At 36.3% G+C, this 23,117-nt stretch overlaps 1 protein-coding gene across 4 annotated transcripts in view; it reads left to right on the plus strand.

The window, feature by feature from the left end:
- CCSER1 (coiled-coil serine rich protein 1) overlaps nucleotides 1-22,505 on the plus strand; it is a 1,396,684-nt gene extending 1,374,179 nt beyond the window's left edge. For 3 of the 4 annotated variants that reach the window (XM_057502445.1, XM_057502443.1, XM_057502444.1), the window contains exon 11: nucleotides 21,709-22,505. In XM_057502445.1, the coding sequence (XP_057358428.1) occupies nucleotides 21,709-22,194 (486 nt within the window). In that variant the 3' untranslated portion in view covers nucleotides 22,195-22,505. The remainder of the gene's footprint in view (nucleotides 1-21,708) is intronic. The other variant, XM_057502446.1, reaches the window with a different exon arrangement.
- Nucleotides 22,506-23,117: the final 612 nt, after the last annotated feature.

Raw genomic sequence — 23,117 nt, forward strand, 5'->3', positions numbered from 1 at the left:
AGGACAGAGGCCTGAGTGAACACCTTCTGTACTACGAGATAAAAGGACTACATATAAAATAGTAGGAGAAAGGGAAACATGGTACCGAGGAAGCTCAAAACCCAGCCTGGCCTTGCAGTAGACAGCGATATTACTGAGCTACCAGGGCACAAACTCACCTGCCCTGGGGCACACAAAAAAGCCACCAGGTGGAAAGTTTAAACCCTACTGCCAAAGAGCAGGAGACCTGGAACTTTCTCCAGGACCAGAAGTGCTGTTTAACACTGCTGTTTCCATTCCCTGTGGACACTGCTGTTGCAGACAGAAGCAGGTTAAGAGTCACTGTTTAAATTAACCTGGGATAATGCTAGCACAAAGGGGAACAGAGTGAGCACCTCTATGAAACTCTACTTCCCTCCAAAACTGCTAATGTTAACTTGAATAGGGTGAGTGACACTGTTTATATTCTGCACACATTGTTAGTGCAGAAAGGACAGGGTGAGCTGCATCATTTTTGTTACTCCTGCACATTGCTACAGCAGATGGAAAAAGGCCAAGTGTCATTGTTTACATTCCCTATGCATATTAATAGCGAAGACAGGAGAAGGGTCAGTATGAAAAATCCAGCTCCAGAGGTGACAGAGTTGGCTTCCTGGACCCTGCCCACACTCAAGCACACGTGGCAAAGGTCTAGCAGTCCCACCAAAGTGGTACTCACATGACACTCACATGACATTTACATGTTTACCTGACCCACACTGCTTACATGCCTGGCTGTACCGTTTGCACAGTCAGGATATACTTGGACTGTACCCATCTCCCATTTGCGTGGCTCCAGCAGGTACCTACCCAGAGGACCCCTGGTCAGAGTACCTGCACCCCCAGTTGACCTGACAGAGTCGGCCCAGACTTTACCCACCTTGGGGCTCCCTGGACTGTGACTCTGACACAATTTGCCCTGCCAGTGTGGCCCCAGCTGGCAACTACACAGGAGACCTCTGGCCCATGCCCTGACACCAGGACATGCCTGTCTCATGTGAACTTGGCCTTAAACCAGTCAAAATCACCAGGCACACATAGTCTACCTGGGTACCTGCCTACACACAAGGCCAATCTTTCAAGATGGGGAGATGTAGCCCTTTCTACTAATTCATAGGATAAAGCATAGAAAGTCAAACAAAATGAGAATACAGAGGAATATGCTCTGGACAACAGAACAAACTTCAAAAGTAAATAAAGAAATAAATGAAACAGAGTTAACCAAACCAATCTACCTGATATAGTTCAAAGCAATGGTTATAAAAATGATCACCACACCTTAGAATGGATAAGCTCAAGGGGACTTCAGTGAGAGAGAAAACATTAAAAACAATGTATCAGAGATGAAGAATACAATAATGAAATAAAGAAATGCTCTAGAGGGAATCAACAGCAGACCAGAGGATGCAGAAGAATAGATCAGTGATCTGGAAAAACAGTTATAGAAAAATACTCAAGCTGAACAGCAGAAAGAAAAAAGATTGAAAGAAATAAGGATAGAAATAGGAAGCTCTGGGACACCATCAAATGTCTTAATATTTGCAATGTAGGAGTCCCAGAAGGAGAAGAGAGACAGAAAGGAGAGGGAAACTAAAGAAACAATAGCTGTACATTTCTCTAACGTTGGGAGGTAAACAGATATCCAGGTCCATGTAGTAAAGACAGACCCAGTAAGGTGAACCCAAAGAGGTCCCAGCAAGACACATATTAACTAAAATGTCAAAGATCAAAGACAGATTCTAAAAGCTCTTGAGAAAAAAAGCAAAAAGTTACCTACAAGGGAACCCCATAAGGCTATCAGCAACTCTACAGGCCAGAAGGGAGTGGCATGATATATTCAAAGTATTGAAAGAGTAAGACTTATAACAAAGAATAATCTAACTGGCAAAGTTATCTTTCAGAATTGAAAGAGAGATAAAGAGCTTCTCAGATAAACATAAGTTAAAGGAGTTCACCACCACTGAACCAACCTTTCAAGAAATGGTAAAGGAACATTTTTAAACCGTAAAGTCCATCCTGAAAAGCAAAAAATTATGAAAAGAAAAATTTCACTGGTAAAGGCAAACAGATAGCAAAGGTAATAGACCAACTGCTTAAAAGCTAGTATGAAGGTTAAAAGACAAAAGTAGTACAATAAACTACTTCTAAAATTTAGTTAAGGAAATCACTAAATAAAACATGTTAAAGAAAACATAATTTACATAAAAAGTGGAGGGGGAATTAAAAACAGTGCCAAAGTCAATAGAAGAAAGGAAATAATAAAGATCAGAGTGGAAATAAATGAAACAGAGACAAAAAACAAAATACAAAGGAATAATGAAATTAAGAGCTGGTTCTTTGAAAAGATAAACAAAACTGATAACCTTTAACTAGACTCATCAGGAAAAAGAGAGGATTCAAATAAATAAAATCAGAAATGATAGAGAAGTTACAACTGACATCATAGAAATACAAATCAGTACGAGAGATTACTCTGAAAAATTTTATGCCAACAAATTGGACAACCTAGACCAAATCAATAAATTCCTAGAAATAAGCAATCTCCCAAGACCAAACCAGGAAGAAATAGAAAATCTGAACAGACCAATTACTAGTAATGAAATTGAAGCAGAAGCCAAAAAACTCCTAACAAACAAAAGTCCAGGATGAGGTTGCTTCACAGGAAATTCTATTAAACATTTGAAGAATAGTTTATACATATCCTTCTCAAACTATTTCAAAAAACTGAATAGGAAGAAATGCTTCCAAATTTATTCTATAAGGCCAGCATCACCATGAACCAAATCCAAAGACACTATCAGAAAAATTATAGGCCAATATTAATGAATGTACATGCAAAAATCCTCAACAAAATATTAGCAGAGACCAAATACGAAAATACATTAAAAGGATCATTCACCACAATCAAGTGGGATTTATTACAGGGGTGTAAAGAGGTTCATATCTGCACATCAATCAGTCTGATACATGTTAACAAAAGGAAGGATAAATATCATGTAATCATCTCAATTGATGCTGAAAAATCATTTGAAAAAAATCCAGTATTCACTTATGCTAAAAACTTACACAACAAAAAGCTTTATAATAAAATCTCTCAAAAAGTACATAGAGGACATCCAGCAAAAAAGATGGAAGAGTAGGATGGCAAGGCAAAAACCTCCTCCCACTTACAAACCAAAGAAGCAACTACAGTGGAAACAACTAACCCTGAAAATTACCTGAAAACTGCAGAACAGACCATCTACACCTGGTGAAGAAGAGACCACACAGAGAAGGGTAAAGTGGCAGAGCCATAATCAATCAGATTCAAGCCCTTCCCCCATTCCAGCCCACAGGTGGGAGGGAGAGGAATGGAGTGTGGAGGGGATAAGCATTCAGGATCTCTACACACCTGGCCCTGGAGATCTGCTAAGGGAACACTAATCCACATTGCATCAGACTTCGGTGATTAATGAGGCTGGACACCAGGGAGAGTTGGAGCATTCTAGGAGGCTGAGACTATAGCTGCTTGTGGAGGACAGGCATGCTCCATTAGTCTTGCTTAGATCCAACACAGAGGCAGCAGTATGAAAGATTTTCCAGCAGCAGGAAGGGTGTCAGAGTGACAGAGGTTGGGTAGAGCTTGCTCCACAGGAGAAAGGCAGGTGGACAAGACTTCCCCAGGCCTCCCTCAGCGCAACTGGTTGGGCACTTGTGGGGTCCAGCCATAAATACTTCATATCCTTCATTGGTGGCTCAGCCCTGAGGTATTTCTCTGCACACTGGCACACCCACCTGTTCTGCTTTGACCAGCAGTGGTTGGACTCTGCTGACCAGCAGGCAGAGAGAGAATTTGTTCCTGGCAGGTAGAGGGAGGCTTTTCCAGCTTACCTGGCACTCAGACCAACAGTCCCCTGTTGGGTGAGGCACCTGTGGGACCCAGCTCCAAGCTGGTGGCCCAGCCCCACACCTCACTCCCCTGTGCACCTGCCCACCTATCCCATTGGCCCAGCAGCACTGCCATCACTGCAGGCAAACAGAAGGTGTCTCTGCCCATGAGAGCACTGAGGCATTCTTCACAAAGGGCTGGCTGAGGTGAGCTGCCAGCTCTGAAAGACTAGATCTGCCACTGCCAGCAGACAGGCAGAAAGCTATTCCTGCTCACAACATCCAGGCAGAAGCACAGCTGCTCTGTTCACAATGGGCCTTTGCTGACAGAGACCAACCACTGCCAGTAGACAGGCAGAAAGGCAGCTTCACCCAGAGCCCACCAACAGCAACTGGGGCTCCACCACAAAGGAGAACCAGGTACAGGTGAGAAGATTCTTGAGCTTCTGGGCATCACTGGATATCTTCTTCAGAAAGTCATTACTCTCTAGGCCAGGAAGCATAACAGATCTATGTAATACAAAGGAAGAAACACAGAAACCAAGACAAAATGAGGAGGCAAAGGAATATGTTCTAATCAAAAGAACAGGATAAGACACCAGAAAGAGTGCTAAGTAAAACAGAGATCACCAATCTTCTTGATAAAGATTTCAAAATAATAGTCATAAATATGCTCACTGATCTGCAGAAAAATATTGATGATTTCCTGGAGTTTTGCAACAAAGATACAGAAGATTTTTAAAAAGAGCCACTCAGAGCTGAAGAATACAGTACAATGGAGGGAATAAATAACAGATTTTTGCAAGTAGAGGAGATGGTCAATGCAATGGAAATTAGAGAACAGGAAAATAATGAGGCTGAGGAAAAGAGAAAAAAGAGTCTCTAGGAATGAAATAATGCTAACAGAGCTGTGAGACAACTGCAAACAAAACAATATTCTCATAACAGGTGTACCAGAAGGAGAAAAGAGAAACAAAGAATTAGGAAGTCTCTTGAAGAAATAATTTCTGAAAACTTCCCCAGTCTGGATCCTGGAAGAACAGAGAGTCCCTAACAAAAGGAATCCTAGGAAGACAACACCAAGACATATAATAATTAAAATAACAAAGATTAAGGATAAAGAAAGGGTATTGTAAGCAGCTGGAGAGAGGCAAAAAATTACTTATAAGGGAAACCCCTTCAGGCTATCAGCAGATTACTGAGCACAGACTTTATAGGCCAGAAGGGGATGGCATGAGATTTAATGCATTGAGACAAAGAGATTCAACTAATAATCTATCCAGCAAGGTTATCATTCAGAATTGAAGAAGAGACTGTTTCCCAAATAAATGAAAATTACAAGTATTCACAACCAATAAGCCAGACTTGCAGGATATGTTGAAGGGACTTGTATAGATGGAAATGTTCTCATGCCTAAATATTTTTCATCAGTGAAAATAAAACATAGTAAAGGTAGTAGACCAATTAATTACTAAGCAAGTATGAAGTTTAAAAAAAGTAGTAAAATCAACTGTCCCCAAATCAGTCAAAGGGTACACAAAAACGCAGATTATGACATCTAATACATAAAGTGTGGAGGAGTAAGAATAAAAAAGAAGTACTTTTAGACTGTTCAAAATAGAGCAACCAAATATAGACTGTTATATATTTAGTAAACCATGAACCTTATGGTAACCACAAGACTAAAACCTATAAATAGATACACAGAATACTTTTAAAAAAGGAAGTCCATTCACAACACTAAAGAAAAACATCAAATAACAAGAGTATAAGAAAGGAAGGATCAGAGAGGAACTATAAAAACAACTAGAAAACAATTAATAAAATGGCAATAAATACATACCTATTAGTAATTACCTTTAATGTAAGTGGTTTGAATGAACCAATCAAAAGACAGATGGTGGCAGATGGATAAAGAAACAAGATACATCTATATGCTACCTACAAGAGACTTATTTCAGACCTAAAGTCATACAGAGACTAAAAGTAAAAGAATGGAAAAAGATATTCTATGCAAATAGGGAGAAAAAAAAGCAGGAATAGCAGTAGTTGTATCAGACAAAATGGATTTCAAAACAAAGACAGTAACAAGAGACAAAGAACATTACATAATGATAAAGGAATCAGTCCAGCAAGAGGATATAAGCATTATAAATATTTATGCACCCAACCTAGGAGTCCCTAAATATGTAAAACAAATACCTAAATGTGTAAAACATAATTAAAGGGGTAAATAGAATGCAATGCATTCATTTTAGGAGACTTTAACACACCACTCACCCCAATAGATCAACCAGACAGAAAAATAAGGAAACAGAGGCACTGAACAATACATTAGATGAGATCGACTTAACAGATATCTACAGAACATTCCACCCAAAAGCAGCAGGATATACATTTTTATCAAGTATACAAAGAACATTCTCCAGAATAGATCACATATTAGGGCAAAAAAAGCCTCAATAAATTCAAAAAGATAGAAAATGCATCAAGCATCTTTTCAGATCACAATGATATGAAAGTAGAAATAAATTACATTAACAAAATTTGTAAAAAACCCACAAAAACATGGAGGCTAAACAAAATGTTTCTAAATAATCAATTGTTCAATGAGCAAATCAAAGAAATCAAATGATACATGGAAACAAATGATAACAAAAATACAACACTCCAAAATTTGTGGCACACCACAAAAGTGTTTCTAAGAGGGAAGTACATAAAAACACAGGCCTACCTCAAGAAACAAGAACAACCCCAAGCAGTCCAAACTCACAATTAAAGAAACTAGAAAAAAAACAAGTGAAACCCAAAGTTAGTAGAGGAGGGACATAAGAAATCAGAGCAAAAATAAATAAAACAATAGAAAAAAAAATCGATGAAACCAAGACCTGGCACTTTAAGAAGATACACAAAAGAGACAAACCCCTAGGTACACATATTAAGAAAAAAAGAGAAAGGACACAAATTCAGAAATTAAAAAGGAATATTTACAACTAACACCACAGAAATAAAAATAATTATTAGAGAATTCTATGAAAAGTTATATGCCAATAAATCAGACACCCTAAAAGCTATGGACAAATCCTAGAAATTACAACCTTCCAAGTATGATCTAGGAAGAAGCAGAAAATCAAACACCAATTACCAGTAACAAAATTGAAGTGATAATCAATAAACTCCCAACAAACAAAACTCCAGAACCAGATGGCTTAACAGCTTAATTCTACCAAATTAAAGAACAGCTACTACCCATTCTTCTTAAAACATTCCAAAAAGTAGAAGAGGAAATACTTCCAAACTCATTCTATGAGTCCAGTATCACTCTACTACCAAAACCAGACACTACAAAAAAAAATTTAGACCTATATCCCTAATGAACACAGATGCAAAAATCTTCAACAAAATATTAGCAAGCCAAATTAAAAAATACACCAAAAGGATCATCCATTTTGACCAAATGGGATTTATGCTAGGGATGCAAGGATGGCACAATATTTGTAAATCAATCCACGTGACACACCACATTAACAAAAGGAAGGATAAAACCTACATGATTATCTCAATAGATGCAGAAAAAGCATTTGATAAAACTTATTATCCATTCATGTTAAAAACTCTCAACAAAATGGATATACAGGGAATGTACCTCAACACAAAAAAGGCCATATAGAACAAACCCACAGCTAACATCATACTCAACAGTGAAAAGCTGAAAGCTTCTCCCCTAACATCAGGAACAAGACAAGGAAGTCCACTCTCACCACTTTTATTCAACATAGTACTGGAGTCCTAACCACAGCAATCAGACAAGATAAAGAGATAAAAGGCATACAAATTAGTGAGGAAGAAATAAAACTGTCACTATTTGCAGATGACATGATTCTATATATCGAAAACACTAAAGACTCCACCAAAAAAAACATTAGAATAACCAGGTTTAGCAATATTGCAGGATTCAAAATTAACACACACACATCTGTGGCATTCCTATATACTAAGAATGAACTAACAGAAAGAGAAATCAGGAGAATGACTCCATTGACAAGTGCCCCAAAAAGAATGAAATACCTAGCATGAACCTAATCAAGGAGGTGAAGACCTGTATTCTGAAAAATATAAGACACTAATTAGAGAAATTAAAGACACAAAAAATGGAAGTCTTTTTCATGCTCATGAATAGGAAGATTAATATCTTCAAAATAGCTATCCTGCCCAAAGCAGTTTACAGATTCAGTATAATCCCTATCAAAATACAAAGGCCTTTTTCAATGAACTTGAGCATATAATCCTGAAATTCGTATGGAACCACAAAAAAACCCAAATAGCTAAAGCAGTCCTGAGAAAGAATAACAAAGCTGGGGGTATTACCCTCCATGACCTCAAGCTATACTACAAAACTACAGTAATCAAAACAGTATGGTACTGGCACAAGAACAGACACCTAGATCAATGAAACAGAATAGAAAGCCCAGAAATAAACTCATACCAATATGGTCAAATAATATATGACAAAGGCAGCAAGAATATACAATGTGGAATAGACAAGTCTTTTCATAAATAGTGCTGGGAAAACTGGACAGCTATATGCAAAAGAATGAACTGGATTATTGTCTTATACTATACACAAAAATAAGCTAAAATAGATTAAAGACCTTATTATTAGAATTGAAAAACTCCTAGAAGAAAACATAGTCAGTAAACTCCTGAACATCATTAATAATTTCTTTTTAATATGTCTCCCCAGGCAAGGGATACAAAAGCAAAGATAAACATACAGTAATACATCAAACTGGAAGTACTGCACAGTGAAGGAATTCATCAAAATGAAAAAGCAAAGTACTATATGGAAAAATATGTGTTCAAATGATATATCTGGTAAGGGGCTAGTATCTGAAAGATATAAATAACTCATAAAACTCAAAATAAAAAAACCACAAATAACTCAATTAAAAATGGGTAGAAGAACCGAATAAACATTTTTCCCAAGAAGACATACAAATGGCCAACAGATACATGAAAAGGTGCTTAACAACTAGTCATCAGAGAATTGCAAATGGAAACCACAATGAGATTTCCTTTCACTTGAGTCAGAATGGTTTCTATCCAACAGATAAGAAATAACAAGCGTTGGCATGGGTATGAAAAAGAGAACATTTTTATATTGCTGGTGTGATTGCAGGTTGGCACGGCCACTAAGGAAAGCAGTATGAAGGGCACTCAAAAAACTAAAAATAGAAATATCATAGGATTCAGCAATTCCACTTCTGGGAATTTACCCAAAGGAAAAAAAAATCACTAATCCCAAAAGATATAGGCACTCCTATGTTTATGGCAGCATTATTTACAATAGCCAAGATATGCAAGCAACCTAAGTGTCCCTTGATAGATGAATGGATAAAAAAGATATGGTACATTTAAACAATGGAATATTACAGTCATAAAAAAGAATGAAATCTTGCTATTTGCAACAACATGAATGGACATAGAGTGTATTATGATAAGTGAAGTCAGTCAGAGAAAAAATACTACAGGAGTTCACTTATATGTGGATTCTAAAAGCAAACAAAAGTGAAATAGACTCAAATACAGAGAACAGACTGGTGGTTGACAGGGGGAAGAGAGTGGGGGGAATGGGTGAAATAAGTGAAGGAGGAAAGAGAATCAGTGAGAATGTCTGACATCTTAATTTGAGTGATTGTTATATGATTATATGCACATATCAAAGTTCATTAAGCTTTACACTACAATTTTTGCTTTTTATTTTCTTTATCTCCATTTTTTTTCAAAAAAGCTTTTACTATGATTTGGTATTATAACAAGTCATTTTGTATACAGAAAACCAAGGAAGGAAGGAAACAGGACATAACTTTGATATTAGTGAAAAAAAATTTGTAATTGGATCACCTTAAATCCTATACTCTCTTCTAAAGTATAAACCAAATGCTTTACGAAATCTATAGAGGGAATAAGTACAGTTAAGCTATTTCGTTGAGATAAATTCAAAACTACTGTCTATCAAACCTAAGAAAGGGAACTGAATACAGAAGAAATTCAATGAGAGGCTTCTATGACTGATTAATTGGTTACACAAATTATAATAAGTGAATGAATGTGTTTTTTGTTATCAACATGCACTTTTGTTTGTTTATGCAAAATAATAATATATCTTAAAATCAGTCATCTTGGATTCATTGAAATGCAGACAATATGCTCCAGTGAGTCAATGAGAAAAAAAAAAACACAGGGAAATAAAAACTGATTTTATTTTACTCTTCATACTTGACTGATTAATCACTGAATTTGCCATCCATTCATCCTATAGTAGGAACACCAAGCATGGGTAATAAAATAGCTGTTTGACAACTAAATTGTCTAACAAGTAACATAATTATGTGAGCTTGGGGAAATTTGATTCCAGTTTTGAGAAAGAGCTGGCTAGTCATATACACTCAAAATTTCCTTTGAGGATGTGATCCCAAGAGCTTCTGAAGGAATTAACATCAATTAGAAGCATGAGGAAGTAATTTCTCTCTGGGCCAGCACAACCAAATAAAACTATATATGTGTCAAAATACATTATTTTATATTTTGAGTCAAGGGGATCTTTTCTATGTCTAAACATGCTCTAAAATATGTAGAATAAAATATATATTCTAAATGTAGACTTTTAGAACTGGAAGGTAATTAAATGAATGCTAGAGTTTCTTCAAGATCTAATAATTATCTTCCTTTTTCACCATCAATTTCAATAGGCTCAGAAATCAAAGGCCAGAAATATTAATTTACTCATCCAAGGTCGGTCACACAGTTCCATAGCAACAGTCAAGATTAGAGTCTTTGGGTCAAGGTTCAGTGTTATTTCCATAATGCCAAATTGTCCCATAATATATGAAATACGTAAGTAGATTAATGAGTAGTGGATGCAGCGGTGTGTTTCTCAGTTATCCCTTCCTCTACCACAAACACATATATACTTTCGTGACTAAAGACTTTATTTTCCAGTTGAAAATACTGGCAGCTAACAAAATTCAAGTTAAGTTCTTTGCTGAGAATTTCCCTAGAAAGAAAAACCCTACTCAAGGTTACACGCCCCCCTTCCAGAGGCTTCCAATGTCCAATAACTAGTTGATGCAAGAGTATAAAGCTCCCAATCACTTGCCTAAATTGTGGACAACTATGAAGAGCCATCCAAGCTTCACATCCCACTGTGTGGCCATCTGAGATAGTTTTATGGTATAGAGCTTAATTGCTCCCTCACCCAAACTCTGCTTTCTTCATTCTCCCACAGGTGTTGGCTTAAGAATATTCTCTGATAAACTTTTTTTATCATCTCAAACATTTGTCTCACAATCTGTTCTGGAGAACAAAACTACAACAACAAATGTTAAAATGAATTGAATATTCTGGAGAAATTATTTTGCTTTTTAAGTTGATACAGGTAGTTTAGCTTCTAAAGGATGAAATTAACATCTATCAAAGTGATCTGTAAGTATATTGGTCACTTTGTTATTATAATTATTAGTATTGTTCCTATCACCAAGATTCCTATATTCGAGGCATAATATTAGGTATTTTATACAAAGTAGTTCATAGAATGTTAGCAGTAATCCTGTGTGTAGATATAGGTATGGATACAAATCTTCTTTTCACAGATGGTGAAACTAGAGGCTTAAGAAGGGTAACGACATCATTCATCACTTAGGCTACAAAGTATCTGGTTCTAGTTGATTCTCCCATTTGACTTTACGGGGCCTATAGGCAGAGCCCATTCTTCATGGTCAGCACTGTTTCCCATTACATAATGTAGTACCTTGCCCTCAGTAGTAGTAGTAAATAAATATTTATCAAATGAGTAAATAAATCCATATATATGTCTGACCCCCAAACCATGCTATTAGCCCCTACATTACACAATCTCCTCTGTACATTATGAGCCCTGAACTTAATAGTGAATATCACAGTTTTTTTTAAAAAGAAAAATAAGTTCTTAGATGTCAAAAGCAAACCATACTGAACAAAGAGGAATGGGTGATTTAAGTACACAATTTTCTTTAAAAATTGAGGGTGAGATCCTTCATTTTGCTTCTTCTTATGGTAGATCTACATGTACTTTGTAGGTATCAGACGCTATACTAGAGATGGCACACCTAGGCTGCCTGTGGGATCAAGTGAGATCCCTTTCAAATGCCTTAATTAAAGGTATATATTCAATTTAATATCCCAGGAGAGTTAACATGATCACATAAAGAAAATTATGAACATCTCCCCATATGTAACACAAAAGTAATGGAAATGAAAACTCCACCCACCTCCTCTACTTTTATAGGCAGTATATGTAGACTGATAAAGATAAAAAAGAAACCCTACCACTTTATCATGATGAATTTATCAACAGCTCTTTTGTCCTGAACAAATGTTTTCTCAGAGTATTTCACAAATAGCACTTATGATGTGTCTGACATTTGGATGCAGACATTAAGCAGTGTCAATTTGAGGATTTGTAATGGATTCAACAGTTAAGTAAGGATCTTATAGAAATAAATGCACAAAGATGAAGAAAAAATAAAAGTTCATATTCCTAAATAGGTCCAAATACCTAGAAAACTGGACATGAACCAAGAACGCAGAAAATTTCCTGAATCATGAAAATTGAATCAAAATAGTTTGTTTCTTTTACTCCCATAAAAGTCTGTGTGAAACACCCTCTGTAAGCCACACTGTGCTCCCTTTATACACCAGATAACCAGCCCAGCCTGTCCTTACTCCAAAGCTATGGAAGAGTTAAAATGGCAAATTAAGGCACTTGATAAGTGCCAGAGAAGTGGGTCAGGAAGGTAGACTAGATATAAGAGAATTAAATGACTTGAGGTTGCAGTTTTGCAGTGTATCAGCAAGGACATGATTTAAAAGAGTATGAGGAAAACAGAAAAAGCAAAGATAATTTCCAGGTGTTGACCTGATAGTGGTGCCATTTATTGAGAAGAATATTTGGGGAAGTTTTCAGGGTCAAAATCAAGTTTGTTTGCTTTAGGTTTTGTTTTATATGAAATTAATGATGTTAATTAATCAAAACAATAATAAATGGTTAAGCAAGTTCAGGCTCAAAGTAGACATCAGGTTTGGAGAAACGGCTTTCTAGGGAACAATGAAAATACTGGTAATAAAAACTATACCATTTAGCCTCACACACAGATTTTCATTGGCTTCTTTGACATGTTTTATACCAGTCTTCTGCCATTGTTCTCTATTCTCTTCTCTCTTACCTTTTCCTCTTACCTTTCTTCCTCCTTTGTAGCAATAATAAATCCTTCACTTTTCACTACTAGAGCATGAAGCCAGCTAATCAGCTTCTATCTCAATGTATTTTTCTATACTCTTCAAGAGGATTCTGGTACCCACTTGTAATATTTTCTTCCTCCATAGCATGATTCAGCAAGCTATGTCTTGTTTCTATCATTACACTATAAATTATTTGTGATAAAGAAGATGGCATATATACTCATGGACTGGAATTTGATTAATAAAGTGCATTCAAAGTCTAAATGAAAGATGCACTGAAAATTTCTCCTGGGTGCTCTATCATTCTCCTTAGGTCATTGTAGTGACTTTGTTTTTAGTTCCTTAATTTTCTAGGTTACCATTTTGTTGATACAAATCATGATACTGTTAACTGAAAAACTCTGAGTATATATGTAATTAAATACAGCATTTAAAATACAATAAAAGGTTAATAGCCTTATTTATGGATATTCATTACTTACTGAAATAGCTTGGAGGGAAGTCCAAGATGGCAGCATAGAAAGAGGCTGAACCCACTTCCTCCCACCCACACACCAAATCCATACACAGAGCAGTTCCATCTGAGAAAGAAATGAGGCCTGAGAGAACATCTTCTGTACGATGAGTGACAGAAAGACCACATACAAAAAAAACAGGAGAGATGGAGACACGGTAATGGCAGAAGCCCCACCCCCAATGTGGCCTTGTAATAGGCAGGGATGTCACTGGGGGACTGGAGTACAGATTCACCTTCTCTGGGGCCCAGGAAAGAAAAATCATGGTTAAAGGCCAACTACACTGTAAATGAAGGGCACCAGTTTTCAGAACTCAAGCACCCACCAAATGACAGGTAAACTGCTAGAACTCTCCAGGATTGGAGATACTGATGAACACCATGATGTACATTGCCCACTGCACATTGATAGTGCACATGGGAGCAGGATCTGGGTGCATACTACAGATCCAGACATAACTGAGGTAGCCTACCGTCTCCAGCTTACCCGCCAGTGCAGCCCCAGCCAGTGAGCAACTAGAAGCTCCCAAGACAGCATACCTTCAACCCCACCTGCCCCATTAGTATGGCCCTGACCAGTGCACACTTGGGAAGACTCCTTCCACTGCTAGCAAGGCCTTGATTCAGCCAGCCAAAAAGCTGAGCACACATAATCTACCCAGGGACCTTCCTATGCAAAGCCAATCCTCTAAAACTTTTAGCTTTTCACCTAATCCGTCCATAGAAACTGCATAAAGTCAAACACAATGAGAACACAGAAGAATATATTTGAAGTAAAAGATTAAAAAAAAACTTCAGAAAAAAAATGTTTAGCAATTTTTGTGATAAATAATTCAAAGTAATGGTTATAAAGATACCAGACTTGAGAGAAGAATGGATGAGCTCAGGGAGGACTTTGATGTAGAGATAGAAAATATTAAAAAGAACCAGTCAGAAATGAAGAATATAATGAATGAAATGAAAAATACACTAGAGGGAATCAACAGCTGGTGAGATGATTCATAACACTTCGGTGATTTGGAAGACAGAGTAATAGAAGTAGAAAGCTGGAGCAGAAGAAAGAGGAATAAAAGAAATGAGATAGGTTTAAGGAGCTCTGGAACAACATCAAATGTCCTAACATTTGCATTTAGGAACGACAGAAGGAAAAGACAGAGAAAAGGGAATAGAAAATCTATTTGAACAAATAATAGCTGAAAATTTCCTAAATTAGGAGACAGACTCAGAAATCCAGGTATAGGAAGCAGAGAGAGCCCAAACCCAGAAGAACCCAGTACCCAACAACATTATCATTCAGTATTGAAGGAGAGTTAAAAAATTTCTCAGGCAGAAATAAGTTAAAGAAGTTCACCATCACTAAACCAGTCTTACAAGAAGTGGGAGAGGGACCTCTTTAAGAGGAAAAGGAAAATCTGTAACTGGAAGCAAGAAAATTATATAAAGAAAAATTTCACTGGTAAAAGCGACTTATAGCAAAGGTAGTAGATCACTTAAAGCTTGTATCAAGGTCAAAAACACAAAAGTAGTATCAATTACTTCTAAAAATTAGTTAAGAAATCACTGAAGAAAAAGGGTAAAAGAAGACATCATATACATGAAACTTGGAAGAGGGGGAGTAAAAATAATATAGTGCTGTTAGATATGTTCACCCTTAAGTGACTACTAACATTCTCTGCTATATATATGTGAACCCCATGGTAACCACAAACCAAAACCTTTAGTACATACACAAAAGATAAAGAGAAAGGAATTCCATGACACTAAAGAAAGTCATCACACACAAAAGAAGAGCATAAGAGAAGAAAGGATCAAAGAAGAACAATGAAAACAACCAAATATTTAACAAAATGCCAATAAATACATATGTATCAATAATAACTAAAAGTAAATGCCCAAAATGCACCAATCAAAAGACACAGTGTGACTGAATGGGTAAAAGAACAAGACCCATCTATATACTGTTTACAAGAGACTCACCTCAGACCTAAACACACACACAGACTGAAACTGATAGGAAAACATATTCCATGCAAAAATAAATGAAAAAATAAAAGCTGGAGTAGCAATACTTACATCATACAAGATAGACTTTAAAACAAAGATTGTACCAAGAGTATGATTACAGTCTGATTAAGGGCTCAATCAGCAAGAAGACATAAAGATTGTAAAAATCTATGCATCTAACAAAGGAGCAACTAAATATGTAGAGCAAATGTTAACAGACAGAAAGGAAGAAATGAACAGTAATAACAGTAACAGAAGACTTTAACCCCTCACCTACATTAATGGATAGATCATCCAGACAGGAAATCAATGAGGAAATAATGGCTTTGAATGACACACTAGACCAAATGGATTTGACAAATATGTATATATAGAACATTTTATCCCAGAACAGCAGAATACATTCTTTATAAGTTCACACAGACATTCTTCAGGACAGATCACATGTTAGGCCACAAAACAAGCCTCAATAAATGTAAAAAGACTGAAATTATACCAAAAAGCTTTTTTGACCACAACAGAATGAAACTGGAAATTAATTACAAGTAAAAACACAAATATATGAAGGCTAAACAGCATGCCACTTAACAACCAATGGGTCAGTGAAGAAACCAAAGAAATAAAAAAAAAAAACCACTTGGAGAATAATGAAAATGAAAACACAATGGTCAGCAGGTCTAAAGGAAGTTTACAGCATTCAGATCTATCTCAAGAAACAAGAAATATCTCAAATAAGCAATAAAATCCAAAATCCTAAACCTAAGGGAACTACAAAAAGAATGAGCAAAGGCCAGAGTTAGTAGAAGTAAGGAAATCATAAAGATCACAGTGGAAATGAATAAAATAGAGACTAAAAAAAGAAAATACAAAGGAACAATGAAATTAAGAGCTAGTTCTTTGAAAAGATAAAAAGTGATAAACCTTTAATTATACTTATCAGGAAAAAAAGAGAGGACCCATAGAAACAAAATCAGAAATGATAGGAAAGGTGCAACCAACACCACAGAAATACAATTATGAAAAATTACTGTGAAAAATTATGCAACAAATTGGAAAACTTAGAAGAAACTGAAATTCCTAGAAACACAATCTACCAGGATTAAACCAGGAAGAAATAGAAAATCTGAACAGATTACTAGTAATGAAATCAAATCAGAAATCCAAAAACTATCAACAAACAAAAATCCAAAACCAGAGGCCTTCAGAGGAAAATTCTACCAGCTAAGGAAGTTAATACCTATCCTCAAGCTATAGCGAAAAAAAATTGAGGAGGTAGGAAACTGCTTCCAAATTCATTCTATGAGGCCAGCATCACTCTGATACAAAAAACACACAGAGACACTACAGAAGAAAAAAATTACAGACTAATATCCCTAATGAACAGGAGCAAAAATCCTCAACAAAATATCATCAGAACAAACTAAAAATATATTAAAAGGATCATTCACTGCGACAAAGTATGATTTTTTCCCCAGGGATACAATGGTGTTTCAACAGCTGCACATTAATCAGTGTGATAACACTAAATAAACAAAAGAAAGGATAAAAAACACATGATTTCAATAAATGCTGAAAAACAGTTGATAAAATTCAAAATCCACTCATGATAAAAACTCTCAACAAAGTGGGTAAATAGAGCATATCTGAACACAATAAAGGTTATGTATGAGAAACCCACAGGTAACACCATGCTCAATGTCAAAATGCTGAAAGCTTTTCTCCTACGATCTGGAAAAAGACAAGGATGCCTGCTCTCCAGCTTTTATTCAACATAGTACTGAAGTCCTAGTCGTAACAATTAGACAAGAACAAGAAATAAAGGTGTCTGAATTGGTAAGGAAAAGTAAAAATTGCCACTATGTACAGATGACATGATATCATATACAGAAAACCTTAAAGACTTCACCAAAAACTATTAGAACCAATAAATTAATTCAGTAAAGTCACAGGATAAAAAATCAATATACAGACAAATGTGTTTCCATATACAAATGAATAACTAGCAGAAGTTAAATTAAAAATCAATCCTATTTACAAATGTATCAAAGAATAAAATACCTGGGAATAAATCTAACCAAGGAGATGAGAAAGCTGTACTCAGAAAACTGTAAGACTGATGAAAGAATTGAAGATGACACAAACAAATGGAAAGCTATTCCATGTTAATGGAGGAATTAATATTGGTAAAATGGCCAAACTATCGAAAGCAGTCTACAGACCTAGTGGAATCCTTATCAAAATACAAATGGTGTTTTTTTACAGAACTACAACCAATAATCCTAAATTTGTATGGAATCACTGAGACCCTGGATAGCAAAAGCAATCTCGCGAACATAGGGAAAATAGATTTGCATGTGATAACCCTCTGAATGGGAAAATAGATTGGCAAATATGTCTGATCAAGGGCAAATATCCAAAATATATACAGATGTCATACACATCAACACCAAAAAAGTGAATAATCTGATTTAAAGATGGGCAGAAGTGCTGGAGTCCAGCTCCAGCGGGGGCGGGGGGGTGAAGCCCGAAAGGATAAGACGGAGTCAGCGCGTGGAGAGACAGGACACGGAGTCAGATGGAGGTGGTCTCTTGACAAAGTGTCGATAACAGCTTTATTTATACCATTTTGCACAAGGATATGATTATTTTTTATTATTCTGATGATTAATTAGTATAGACAGTTGGTTAATAAGTGTAGGCAAGCTTTTTTCTTTCTTTTACTTTCTAATCTATTCATGGTTGGTCAAGTGTTAGACAGGTGATTGTTTTTCTGTTCCTTGACCAAAATTTTTCCTATCAACATGTACTCTATTGTGTTTTACGTTTCTATGCAACGCAGTTTCTAAGAAGTGCATGTGACCATAGGAGCGTGCAGTATGTAGCAGTGACTATGGAGTCTATCAGCTCATGGTGAAATACAGGTCACCTAGTGCCACAGTTAGCTAGGATTCTTTCCCACAAAAATATTCTTAGAGGCTTTAATAAATTTATAATCAATCTAAAATCATAAACTCATATCTTCACTTTATACCCCTTTATAGGGCACAGTAGGCAGCAAACTAAATTTCCCCTTCTTATCTACATTTCTCTTTCTTCTGTGTGGATACCAAAATCTCCCTGACATATGCTACACAGGTCTCCATGACTCTACTACTGCAGGGACTAAACAAGTTCTTACATGGTGAACAATGCAAAGGCATTCATATCATAGAAACTGTTTCTGTTTCAACTACAAATCTTAAACTATAAACAATCACGTCAAATATAATGTATGATTATTCATTTGATTTTTATACTTTATATGTGAATATAATAAAATGTTAATGTAGTAGGTAAATGCAAGATATAGATAGAAAGCATGATTTAGAACTGTAAGAAGGCAGGTGTAGATGATCAGGTTTGTGCTTACGGACCAGGTCTTAATCCAAGCTAGACAAGGGCAACAAAACATCCACAGGTGTAGAAGATTTCTCTCAAAACTGGAGGGGTGAGGTTCTAAGCCTCACCTCTGTTGGCCCCCTTTTTCTCACCTGATGGCCCCCCTGCGACTGTGCCTGTCTTAGGTTGTTCCTCCCTTGAGGAATCTTACCCGTCTCTGGCTAACCAGCCATCTCCCAGGGCCATACAGGGAGATGTAAAGCTGGTAAGTGAGAGAGAAGTAATATTCTTTGAAAAGGTTAGTTTTTCACTTCTTTGCAGATTTATGCTCCATGGCTTCTATGCCCAGCACTTGTTTTGAGGTATCTTTACTTCCTGGAAAATTATGGTACTTGGTAATTTCACGTATGAGGCACAAATTCTAGTAAAGGGCCATAATTAGGAAAGAAGAAAAACAAACTATAGAAGTAATAGAGGGAAGAAAACATGAGATGATTAATTGTCAACAGGGTTATTCTATTCAATATTTTCTCATGACTCTATTTCTATAAAACTTTCCATCACTAGTTTCACTAGCATTGTAAACAAGGGGGGGCGTTCTCAGTGGAAATGAGGTGGTCAATGTTTGACTAACTAACAGCAGGTTTCGGTACTTTATGCTAAGATCGCCATTTGGCCCCTGTGTGTTCTATTTTTCAGGAGCACTGTCCTGAAAAGCTTCTGGGAAGTTTAAGTTCTCATCTTTTCCGTGCTGCTTAGCAAAGGTTAGCTTAGTCTTTGGCAACAATGCAAGCAAAAACAAAGCCAATAATATAATGGAGAATAACAAAATCAAGGTGGGTAATAGAGGGAGCCAGCTGCGAAGGCCCCTGATTTGTGAGGGTCTTCCTCCAGCCTGAGCTTTGCTACACAGCTTGAGTAGCATGGCTCCCAGCACAGAAGATCTGAATAGATATTCTTCTAAGACATACAGATGGCCAAGAGACAAATTATAAGATGCTCAATATTACTAATCATCAGGGTAATGCAAATCAAATCTACAATGATATACCATCTCACTCTAGTCAGAATGGCTAATATCAACAAGAAGAAATAACAAGGGTTGGCAGGGATGTCAGCAAATAAACCCTTGTACATTGCTGGTGGGATTGTAAATTGGTGCAGCCACTATGGAAAGCAATATTGAGGTTTCTCAAACAAATAAAAAATTTTCTATACAGCCCAGGAATTCCACTTCTGGAAACTTACCTCAAGAAAATAAAATCACTAATTCAAAAAGATACATGCATTCCTATGTTTATCATAGCATTATTTACAATAGCCAAGATATGGAAGCAACCAAAGAGTCCCTTCATAGATGAATGAATAAAAACAGAGTGGGTGTACATATAATGGAGTATTACCCAGCCATAAAAAAATAATGAAATCTTGCCCTCTGCAACAACATAAGAAAATGGACATAAAGATACTATACTAAGTGAAACAAGTCAGAGAAAGACAAATACCATATGATTTCACTTACATGTGGAATCTGAAAAAAAAAATAGAAATAGACTCATACAAAGTACAGACTGGTGGTTGACATAGGGGAAGAGGGTGGTTGGATGGGTGAAATAGGTGAAGGCGATATGGTGGTACAAACTTCTAATTATAAAATAAAATTGTCAGGGATAAAAGTTTAATGTAGGGGATACAGTCTAATGTTGTAGTATCTTTATATGTTTACAGAAGGCAACTACACTCATGGTAAACATTTAGCAATGTATCTAAATGCTGAATCACGATGTTGTACACCTGAAACCAATATAATATTGTATGTCAACTATTTCAATTAAAATCTTTATGCTCAGATAAAACTATAGAACACGCATTGAGGAAATTCGATAAATTTCACAACGCTGTTTAGCTCACTGTTAAAAAGAAATGAGCTATAAAACATGAAAATACATGGAGGGACCTTAAATTCATATTACTGTGTGAAAAAACCCGATCTGAAAGGACTACATACGGTATGATTCCAACTATATGACCCTGTGGAAAAGGCAAAACTATGGAGACTATAAAAAGTTCAGTGATTACTGGAGTTTGGAGGTTGTGGAGAGATGAACAGGCAGAGCACAGAGGATTTTGGGGGCAGTGAAAATACTCTGTATCATATTATAATGGTGGATCAATATCATTACACATTTCTCCAAACCCATAGAATGTACAACTTGAAGAATGAAACCTAAGGTAAACTGTGGACTTTGGGTGATTATTTGTATCAATGTAAGTTAATCCTTTATTAAAAAACAAAAAATATACCATTCTGATAAGTGTTGTTGATAATGGGGAAGGTTATGAATGAGTAGGGGCAGAGAGTGTATGAAAAATCTCTGTGCCTTCCTCTCAATTTTGTTGTCTACCTATAAAACTGCTCTAAAAAATCTTTTAGAAATGCCTTTGAGAGTAATTCATCCATTTAATCACTATTTGTAGCATTATTGCACTGGGAAATTTAATTGCACGGAGAATTCTATTGACTTTTCTAAAGCTTTCTTGAAAATTTACAGTTTTGCGCACAAATGTGAAAATGCCGCCTTGTATTTTGTGTATGCTATGAATGCGTTTTTAAAGGACATCTCTTCCTTTCTGTGTCATTACTGTAGGCTACATACCGAAATCGAATTGTGAGCCAAAGTCTCAACACAAGGGACAGAAAAGTAATGCATACTCCCACCGAGGACCGTTTTAGATACTCAGCAGCTGACCAGACAAGCCCCTACAAAAGTAAGACCTATCAACTATCAAGTCTATGTTTAAGTAATTTCTTGAAGGACAAGGAACTAGTGGAAGTTATCAAACACTCAAGGGGGACTTACGAAACCCTAACATCAGAAGTCACCCAGAACTTAAGGGCCACTGTAGGGCAGAACTCTCTGATGCCAACAGCTAAGAGCGAAGGGCTCTCCACGTTCTCAGAGAAACAAAAGGACCCAGCTGCTGTGGCCCGACAGCCTTCAACCTTTACAGGCAGGTTTGGACAGCCACCAAGAGGGCCCATCTCTTTACACATGTACAGCAGGAAGAATGTTTTTCTTCACCACAGTTTACATACCACTGAGCTGCAGACTCTAGGCCAGCAGGATGGGTAATTAAATCACACTATTCCTATCTTTGGGTAGGATACAGATGGTTAGTGTTTCTCATGCATAGCTCATATTTAAATCCCCATGAACTTTTTATTACTTTTTACTTTTAGTTATAAACTAAGAATTGTACACTATTTATTTTTAGAATGAGGGTTCAAGCATGTTGATTGAATTAGATTTAATAGCCTTGAAGACTTGGTTATATATATGTATAATAAATGGGACCATCTTACTGGTTTATACAGTCCATAATTTATTTATCTTTATCAGTCACTGATAGTCACTGAAGTTTCAGAAGGTAATATCAAATAGCACTCTGTGAGAAATAAATAGATAAAGGGAACTGTGAAGAATTTTAAATTACATAGTTAATAGAGAAGATAAGAGGGATTTTTTAAGTCATATTTGGTGGTGTATTTGAAGAATGAAGCTTGCTTGCATGTAACATAGAGATGTGTCTCTCTATCACATACATTCAAGCTTACCTTGCCATCCCATTAAGGGGGGAAAGGCTATTTCTTTCATCCTCTAAATGTTTAGTTCACACTAGTTCACAAAGGATTTCAGACTGAGTAATTGCTAGCCAAATAGAGAATGACAGTTCTGATCTCCAAAAATTTCCTTTTGGTTTTTGCTACTGATGTTGAAGTACCACGACATCACACAGTGAGGTGGTAAAGTTGGCTGAATTTTGCCAAATGATGCACAGAGCATGACATGCTATAGTCTTTGAGTTACTATCATGATAATATCAGCATATTTTTTAAAATTCTAGGAATGGAAGATTATAAAATTATTTTTGCTTCACTTTTCTAGTATGTTTAAATTTTTCACTTTTTTTTAATGTATGTCCAATTTCACTCTATATAGAGCAATCCATATCAATGACTACACAATGAAGTAAGGAACAGAAAGTCAGTTTCTTG

This window comes from Manis pentadactyla, chromosome 5 (assembly GCF_030020395.1).
Source record: "Manis pentadactyla isolate mManPen7 chromosome 5, mManPen7.hap1, whole genome shotgun sequence".
In the NCBI taxonomy this organism is placed as follows: domain Eukaryota; kingdom Metazoa; phylum Chordata; class Mammalia; order Pholidota; family Manidae; genus Manis; species Manis pentadactyla.